This window comes from Rosa chinensis, chromosome 3, assembly GCF_002994745.2.
Source record: "Rosa chinensis cultivar Old Blush chromosome 3, RchiOBHm-V2, whole genome shotgun sequence".
Taxonomy (NCBI): domain Eukaryota; kingdom Viridiplantae; phylum Streptophyta; class Magnoliopsida; order Rosales; family Rosaceae; genus Rosa; species Rosa chinensis.
Window position 1 is genome coordinate 25,397,931 of NC_037090.1, and position 8,650 is coordinate 25,406,580.

Consider the following 8,650-nt stretch of genomic DNA (forward strand, 5'->3'; position numbering starts at 1 on the left):
AGGAGAAATTCAAGAAGTTTCAAGGGAAGTTCAACCAAAGTTCAGTTGGAGTCCTTGAGTACAATTTCGCATCCAACTGAATAACACTACCAACTGAACTTTGCCTGAAAGGAAATCCAACTGAACAACACTACCAACTGAACTTTGCCTGAACTTCCTTTCAGACTCCCTGCACTCCCTCTTAGATTAGATCTTTACTTCAATTTCCAAAACTTTTGTCTGCTTCATTTTCAGTTTCATATCAATTTCAGTTTCATTAGTATCATATTAACTCCCGCAGCAAAGCGCGGGAAACTGTATCTAGTTTACTATGTACTAAAGCTCCTACACTGTTCATTTAACAGTGATTTGGCTCCAAGTGGTTTGACTGTTTTGCCCTCGCTTTTTCCTCAATTACAGTTTGCCATTCTTCCATTCTTCTAGGGGCTTCTCATTCGATTGCTGTCATTCTTCTAGGGCCTTCTCATTGGCTTTGGAGTTTCAATACAGACACAGACTGTGAGAGCGAAGAGTGAAGAGGAATAATAGAGACCACAGTGCTCACCACGATATCAACTATTGAAGCTTCAACGTGCTAGAAGGAAAGGGGATGACCCGGATGAGGATATGGATGCCAAAATCTACTGGGCTTTAGAGCATCCCTCATCGTTGCAGTCAGAAAGAGAAGAGTGGGTTGAAAACAAGTGGAACAGGTATGGTATTTGGTTGTATTTTTCTTTCTTTAAGTGATTAGTTGAAAATTGTATGTGTTCTGATGGGGCTTTAGCTTCAGAGCACAAATACTCTGAATTTTTATTCTGGGTCTGTTTAATTTGATTGGTTTCTTTCATTTCTGAGTTGAATTGACAGAGAGTGAAGGTTGATTGGTTTGATTCGGTTTTGGCTGTCCACTATTTGATTCGAAAGTTCAGTTCTTCTGAGGAATTTGTATTTGATTTATTGCAGATAGAGGTTCTGGGCGGTTGGTTGGGCTGATTGGGGAAAACGGTGGAGCTGCAGACGCCAAAAATCTACGGGTGAAGGTAATTTCTAGGCGCAATTGATGAAATTGATGCTATTGTTTCAAAAGTTATGAACTTTTTAGTTTTGTTCTTCTTGGTAATAGTTACTAAATTACTGTGGGTGTGGAAAATTGCAAACTTGAAGATTATAGGATGACATTTTATCTTTCTTAATAAGACTTGAGTGTTCTTGGGTTATGTCAGATTATGGTTTTAAGTTTTAGTCTTGACATAGAGAGTAATTAAGGTACATCTTTAAGAAAAACTCACTACAGATTGAGTAATCCATATTAGTCTTTATAGGTGACTTACAATTGAGAATTTGAGATGCAATCTTCCAGTCTTTTTGACTTGGTCTATATGCCTGTGTTACCAATAATTAGACCAATATGTGATTGTTGAGGGTTTTTGCTTTTGTCTGCAAAAAGGTTATTAACTAGAAAGAACAAGATAACCATGTGGTCTTTATTTCCTTGCTATATTGAAGTCTGGAACTATACACATACATTTGCAGCTCTTCATTTGACATGTTTGCTTTAATTGCCTACATCGATTTTGTAATTACATTAATTTATGTATATATTAGGTTCTGAAAGCATTCAATTGACTTCTTGCATAGAGGAATTAAAACTTTAGTTTGGAAATAAGAATAATGATACTTTACGTTTTTGTTTCAAGTCATTTAGACTGTATGGTATCCCATTATTATCAACAGCACTTTCTTATCTATTTTGTTTTATTTTTTTTCTCAGGAAATGCACATGGATTGAAATTTTCTACTTACTACTCTGGTTTTGTAGGTACATTTATTTATGAGTACTCTTTATTTATTTACTTTCTGTGTTGTGTGCTCTAAGTCTCTGTTTTTTGGGGTTGAGAAAGGGCAGCTAGCTCTCTAAGCGGTTAACTTTAAATTATCAGAAGTATACGTGTAGACGAAAACTTTTTTCATTAAGTTTGTGAAATTTGACATTTGATTTAAAGCCCAAAACCCTCTTAGAGAACAGAAAAGGGCTTCCGAAGAAGTTTAGACTCCATCCCAATTTCCATTAATTAATGTCTATGTGGTTTAGAGCTTTTGATGTTGATTTTGGTTTTGATTATTATCTGATACCCAATTAGTTAGGGCTAGAGTTTTCGTTTCAGCCAACTTGATAAATTTGGGGGCGGGAATAATTGGTTTTCATAACTGAAAGCTGTTTGTAGATTTACTAACTGCTCTCTTCCTTTTTCTTTGTGTAGTGCTTTTCAAGGAATTCATACTGGAGTTTTTATTATTATTACAACACCTGGCAGGTACTTAGATTTGCATTCTCTCCAAGTTTTTGATCGATGAATGAAGTTTATGAAAGTTCAGTATTTGATCTTCGATTCAGCAAATCATCCATTGGAATGGATTAGGTTTACTTTCAGTAATCTAAATGGAGTGGTCTGTACAGGTCATTTTTTGCTGACCAATCTTCTGTTGAAGACCATGAAAATTAAGTAAATTTTCAATGGCACCTCCCACATCACAGGCATGATATTCATAAGATATTTTTTTTAAAAATTATTATAACGTACACATTTGCATTGCATGTATAGAAGAAACTTCATTCTTAGTTGCATCTGAAAGTGTTCCATCTTCTTCTTTGTGTTCTTTGGTTTGTATATTTTGCCGCTTTCTGCACTTATTTATTTACATTCCTCATATATACTATATTGTGTTCCAATTAGGCCTGGGCTCGGGTCGGGCCGGGCCTGAAATTTAGTGAGACCGAGACCGAGCCCGAAACTGTCGGTTCGGGCCGGTTCGGGCTTTTTCGAAAATAAAAACCGACAGAAACCGAGCCCGAAACTATCGGTTCGGTCTTTCGGGCTTTTCGGGCCGCCGCACGCCATAACTGGAAATCAGAATCGGATGACAAACTGTGGGATGAATTTTGCGTTGATGCCATGAACTGGGATTTGGGAATGAACCGTGCAATGAATTGGCATGGTTTCGAACTGGCTTGAATTAGGTTCTCAGTTTCTCACAATGAATTGGGGAAGAACAATTCTCGAAGTCAACGAAGGTAAGAGCAAGACAATGGAAGAAGATAAACAACAGAGAATTGTGAAATTGAAAGCTAATTCAGATCTATCAGAGAGTGAAGCAAAGAATCGAACAATCAACAAGTAATCGAAGCGGATCAAGATCGCTCACCAAAAAAACGAGAAGCAGCAATCTGCAGCAAACATGTAAAGCCTATCAGACGCATAATCATCAGAGATTGCGGTAGCTCTGGCAGTTGGGGCGTGTGACCGTGTAAGGGTATTGATGGGAGCCAAAACCCACTGGGTTTACACTTCTCTGTTGGCCCTCCCAATGACACCATGGCCCTCTTTTTTTGACTCCCTTTTGATTATTTTAAGAGGGAGACTGTGGACCCTTTTTTGTTTGACTCCCTCTCTTACCCCTTCATTTTCTTTGTTTTTGGTAACATACACTTAACACTTTCATTTTCTTGATGCAAATGTTTTTGGGCACGTACACTCCATTGATGCATTATTATAATGGGAAAGTCGCCCACGCGTAACGATGAGAGTTAGAATGGCTTCTGTTTGTATTATTATGTCCCCCACAATTGTCTCTTTGATTATTTTAAGAGGGAGATGCATTGGAGAGTGACTTTTTAGCCCTAAAATACTGCTGCAAATGACGAAACTTACCAGAAGCAACTGTCTCGAAAGCCCGGAACTGCATCTTCTCCATGTTGGCCTGAGACGACGCCATGGCCGCCGATTGGAGCTCAGAGAGAAAGAGGGATTGGAGGAGGAAGAGGAAGGAAGAGCCAATAGAGAAAAGTGAAAACTACTGGAGAGACTTTATGGGTTCGAGAGAGAGGCTGAATTAGATCGGTCTTTCGGTCTTTCGGTCTCAGAAATCATGGAGCCCGACACCGAACCGAAAATCTGTATTCGGGTCGGTCTTTGCACCGAACCGAGATTTTTCAAAGCAAAACCGAACCGAATCGGGCTTTTTTGATCGGTTCGGGTCGGGTCCTCGGTCTTTCGGGTCCAGACGCCCAGGCCTAGTTCCAATACAGGTAAAGGAGTTTCAGTGTAGCAAAAGTTATTAGAATCTCGAAGTAGGTACTCTGTTGCTGCCTTCTTCTTTTTTTTTTGTTCCTGTGCAGTTCTTGTTTCTTCTTTTGAAGCTTTGTTTGTATTTTACTGAGTCATATCAAACAAGTCTGATGGGATGATTAGGCGGTAATTTCGAAAAATATAGGTTAGCACATGATATTAGGGTGGTGCCCTTTTTTTTTAGATGTCAGGAAGCACATCATTCATTTTAAACAAATTTCTGTACTGTATGTGAATCCACATGGGTTTTGTTTTTTAGTATAACCTTTTTATTTGGACACAAGTATTTCTGCTTTATGTTACTCTTTTGATGTTTGAGTTTAGATCTTGAGGAAGTAGGCCTGAAACATCATGTGTTTTCTGCATATCAGTACAGTACCTGTATTGTTTTTGCTTTTAGTTCTTGGTTATAATTTGCTAAATTGAGGTTGTCTGTTACTTGCAGAGCTATATGCTCAGAGAGAACATTCACTGTGGAAGCTGTAAGCAGGAAGCTCAGAAAAATTGGTGTAGAAAATTTTAGGTACATGAATGTTTTGTGCATTGAATGCATTTTAACTCCTTGCTTCCTTAAAATACTTCCAAAATCAGAAAATTTGTTTTGTTTCCCTCAACTCATTGAACTTTCTTTCAGAAGTTGTATAACATAAATGCCGAGGTTAATGCTGCATGAACAAGTACCACAACATCTGTACTGGTGGTGATGTTACTAGAACATGATCTACTTCATCTTTTGTTAATATAATGATCATGTCATGTTTCGATGCTTTTGAATTTAGTCCTTAAATAACATTGTGTTAGCTCCAAAACCCCGCGGCAAAGCGCGGGCACAATTTCTAGTACTATATATTAAGCGTCCTATACTGTTGTGGACTGTTCCCACGACAGTATAATGACAGTTTTGCCCTCAGTTTCTCCTTCAATTGCGGCCCTGCCATTGCTTTGCTGACTTTTCTCCTCTCCCGTCAGGCTCTCTCCAGAAAGATCTCTTTTTTTTTTCACGAAACTTTCATCGATCTGTTTTCCTCTCTCTCTCTCTCTCTCTCTCTCTCTCTCTCTCGCCAGTCGCAGTGAACCCAGTCCAAATCACTCTTGCTCTCCACTCGAATCAACAAATTTCTCTCGCTCTCCTCGCACAGAAATCCTAAACCAAACAAATAGAGATACGTTTCCTGCTCAAAATCTCAGTTTATTGTTTTGAGGTGTCGTTGGTAAGCCTGGATCTTTTCTTTGAAATACATATTGTGCTTGACGGTATTTGTTGTCTTTTGAATTTGGATGCGATATAGAAGGGGCTGGATCAGGTTTCGGTGTCGTTGGGTTTCGAATAATCGTGCTAGACCAATCGGTGAGGGACTGAGGGGTTTTGTCTTCTGATTGAGATTTGTGCTTGGGTTTGTCTTGATTCGTGGTTGGGTTTCTCTTTTGCTATATTAATTTTGCATTGTGTTTGACTTAGCACCAATAGAGAAGCAAACAATCATTTATTTGCTGTCTGCCAAAGCTTCAGGTAAAAGCCTCTATCTGTGGATTGTTCTTTGAATTTTAAACTTCTCATACAACAGTTCCTCTTTGGTTGGTGTTGGCCTTCATAGTTACATTGAGGTTCAAGAATAGGGGACTTGATTAAACTCTACCTATGCTGCCATTTGTTCCAACCTAATGGAGTTTGTCTGTCTTTAATTGAGGGTTTAGTAGTCTACATTTGTGATTGTATTACAAGTGATGAATAAAAGTTGAAATAGTGATACTATATCTCTTTTGGTAGTTGCGGTAGAGGTGTGGATGTATGAATCAAAGTTTAAATATAGAGCAACCTAGCTCACCTTTACGACAAGGGATTTCAGAAAATTCTACATCTCGAAAAGCCTACTTCTCTCAATTGTGAATAAGGAGACAATCTGCTTATTATTTGCTTTGAGTTAGCGTAGGATAGAGTGAATGGAGAAGAGCATGTACAACCACAGTCGTTTTTGTTAATGCATGTCCAAAGACTGCAGCAGAATCCTTTGTACAGTGTCCATAGAAATAGTTTGTCCTCCATTTCTATGTAAGTATTGTGATAATATATACCTCCAAGATAAAGAAAAAACTTATATTTGGTCACAAAGAAAATCATCGAAGCAATATAAGAATGCAAATTTCTGTTTGAGATGGTGTTGCAGCAAATGTAGCTTTATATATATACACACATATATATATATATATATAATTATATATTCCATAGCTTATTTATCTGTGTCAATAAATTTCCTGTTATTGATATTTTGTGTTAGTCAACAACTATTCTTACAACTCATATCTGAAACATGTTGCGACATCGTTTTAATCACTGCAAAGCATGTTTTGGCTTCTTAACTACTTGTCTTTTACATTTGAGATTTACAAGCCCAGTTTAGAGTAGATTCATATGATAGTTTTGCTACTGAATGTTCTTTTTATATTTGATATACCAAATGATGTGTTGTGAACAGGTAAAGGATCATGGTGGGATTTAAAAATAGGTACATGACATTGGAGGTTATCTTGGATCCGAATATAGAACTTGCAAAGAAAGATCATGTTATCATTACCACATATAATGTTACAAAAGCCATCAAGGATAGCATTCTTGTGAACTTTGGGGAGTGTGGTCTGGCTTCTTCACTTGGATCGTTCCAAGGTAAGTAATATTTGCTAATGATAATTACTTTGTTATTTGTTGTATAGGAATTATCTCTTTAATTTCAAGGTTAAAATGACCCTTGTGTTGTGTTCTATAATGTAATTTGCAGTGAAGTATGTCAATTGGATTACAAGGCTTTGTATCATAAGAGCTTCGAGGGAGGACCATCAAAAAGTATGGTCTGCTATTACCATGGTTAGGAGTATTGCTGGTTGCCCGGTGATTTTTAATTTGTTGGACTTAACTGGTGAGTTAAACAACCTCAATAGAGTAACTCTTATGATATGCTGATGATGCCTTGTAGTTACCTTCTAATGGCTATGGGTCATTTAAGAAGAAGAAAATAAGATATAGCTAAGCTAGTGCACTTGGCTATTAGTCACTTTCATATATTTCAAGAATAACATGTGAAAAGTTATGCACACTTAGATGTAAGAAGTTTTCACATCAAATAGAAAAATTGTTGTCCGTGCACGATATTTTGCTATAATTTGTTAGGACTCTTTGGTTTTATTTCTTATACTGTAGTGCTTAGTTCTTAAATAAATTGTTATGCTTAGCTTTAGTGGCAAATCATTAAGAAATACAGTGAATCCTTATTACTATAACAAAGAGAGAAGCTGATTCAATGTTACTGTCTTCCTTTTTGAATTTTTCATCCACTAAAGAACCTTTGTATGATTCCCCTCTTTTCCTTTTATCAGGAAGTATCAGAGCTTGTAAAATAGCTGCCTTTAAGTGTGATGAATTAAAATTTGAGCAGTACAAACTTGTGGTTAGATCTAATCTTTCAGCTCAAGATACTCAAAAGATGCAGTTCTATCTTCATAAGATCAAATGCTTGGAGCACTAAAGTTTTACTGTATATGTGGTGACATACTGAATTCAGATGGCAAGTACTCTGGCCTGTATCTTGATGCCCCTTCTGTTGCGTGGGTTATTTTGACAGCTGGTATAAGTACACTGGTTGTTTGATGAAGCATAACAATGTACTTCTAGTGCTATAGATCACAACCAGAGGTCACTAATGGCTGTTGGTATTATGTGTTTATAAAAATGTCTTTTTATTCATAGAGGCTTTCTATTGTGGGTCTGCAAAGGGAGTGGAATACTTAAAAATGATGTCCTGTATCAGTAGGGCATAAACTAGACGCAACCTTGATTTTTTTTGTTTTAAATCATTTTTTCTGGAAAAGGAATTCATTCGTTTTAAGCATCTTGCAGGAAATTAGTTAGCCTCACTGGCTCTTGTTCGTCGCACCATTGGTGGCTTGATGTCTTGTATTCAGCCAAATCAGCCTTGTATAATCCTGGAAGGTTTGAAATGCTTTAAAGGCAGGAAGCTTATAGGAGTATGCGTCCAAATACCTATGAAATGTCTTGAAGACAAAATAAGGTGGTGGATTGGATAGGGGAGATTAGTTATTTCGGAATATGTTCTTTCTGGTTTCTGTTCTTTACCAAGTGGGGGGCAGTACGTGTACTCCATGTAAACTCAGTGATTAACTAACATGTACCGAAATTCTTTTTGTTGAGCAACTCAGTGATTAACTAACAAGTACCAAAATTCTATTTGTTTAGCAGCTATTTACAGATTCACAGCATCCAATTGAAACCTTCTTTCTTGTGAATCGAGCTGGAGCTGCTTTTTGTTTCTTACATCTCTGCCCAACCCCTTGAAGAACTGACAATTGGCTGTCAACACATTTATGTTATTGCGAATCCGTAGGAACTCTCTGGTTGAAAGGTCGACCTTAAGAATCTTTTCTTCCCAGTACACCAGACGTGCTTTTGCCATTTGATGGGCATAAACTACGTGCGTTTGTTATGGTTGATGTTAGCAAAAGTTAGGCTTATCAAAAGTTCGATGTCACTT

General features: G+C 37.4%; 1 protein-coding gene across 23 annotated transcripts; it reads left to right on the plus strand.

Annotated features, from left to right (window-relative positions):
* The first annotated feature begins 436 nt into the window (after positions 1 to 436).
* On the plus strand, positions 437 to 8,405 carry LOC112192125 (probable ribonuclease P/MRP protein subunit POP5). 23 transcript variants are annotated; one of them, XM_040516760.1, is made up of 11 exons: positions 438 to 692; positions 946 to 1,022; positions 1,754 to 1,801; positions 2,244 to 2,297; positions 4,555 to 5,320; positions 5,399 to 5,457; positions 5,569 to 5,619; positions 6,584 to 6,771; positions 6,884 to 7,021; positions 7,479 to 7,666; positions 7,999 to 8,405. In XM_040516760.1, the coding sequence occupies exons 8-10, from the start codon at positions 6,594 to 6,596 to the stop codon at positions 7,625 to 7,627; spliced, it is 465 nt and encodes a 154-aa protein (XP_040372694.1). In that variant the 5' UTR covers positions 438 to 692; positions 946 to 1,022; positions 1,754 to 1,801; positions 2,244 to 2,297; positions 4,555 to 5,320; positions 5,399 to 5,457; positions 5,569 to 5,619; positions 6,584 to 6,593; the 3' UTR covers positions 7,628 to 7,666; positions 7,999 to 8,405. The 23 variants fall into 23 exon arrangements, with proteins under 23 accessions (XP_040372696.1, XP_024187464.1, XP_024187478.1 ...); XM_040516761.1 differs by having other exon boundaries at positions 5,578 to 5,619; XM_024331702.2 differs by having other exon boundaries at positions 4,555 to 4,632; positions 5,578 to 5,619.
* Positions 8,406 to 8,650: the final 245 nt, after the last annotated feature.

Bases quoted from the DNA above. Each gene is read 5' to 3' on its own strand.
- LOC112192125 (XM_040516762.1), top strand. From the start codon at position 6,594: ATGGTGGGATTTAAAAATAGGTACATGACATTGGAGGTTATCTTGGAT. The intron at 6,772-6,883 runs GTAAGTAATATT...TGTAATTTGCAG, and splicing joins TTCACTTGGATCGTTCCAAG to TGAAGTATGTCAATTGGATT. The intron at 7,022-7,478 runs GTGAGTTAAACA...TCCTTTTATCAG, and splicing joins TAATTTGTTGGACTTAACTG to GAAGTATCAGAGCTTGTAAA.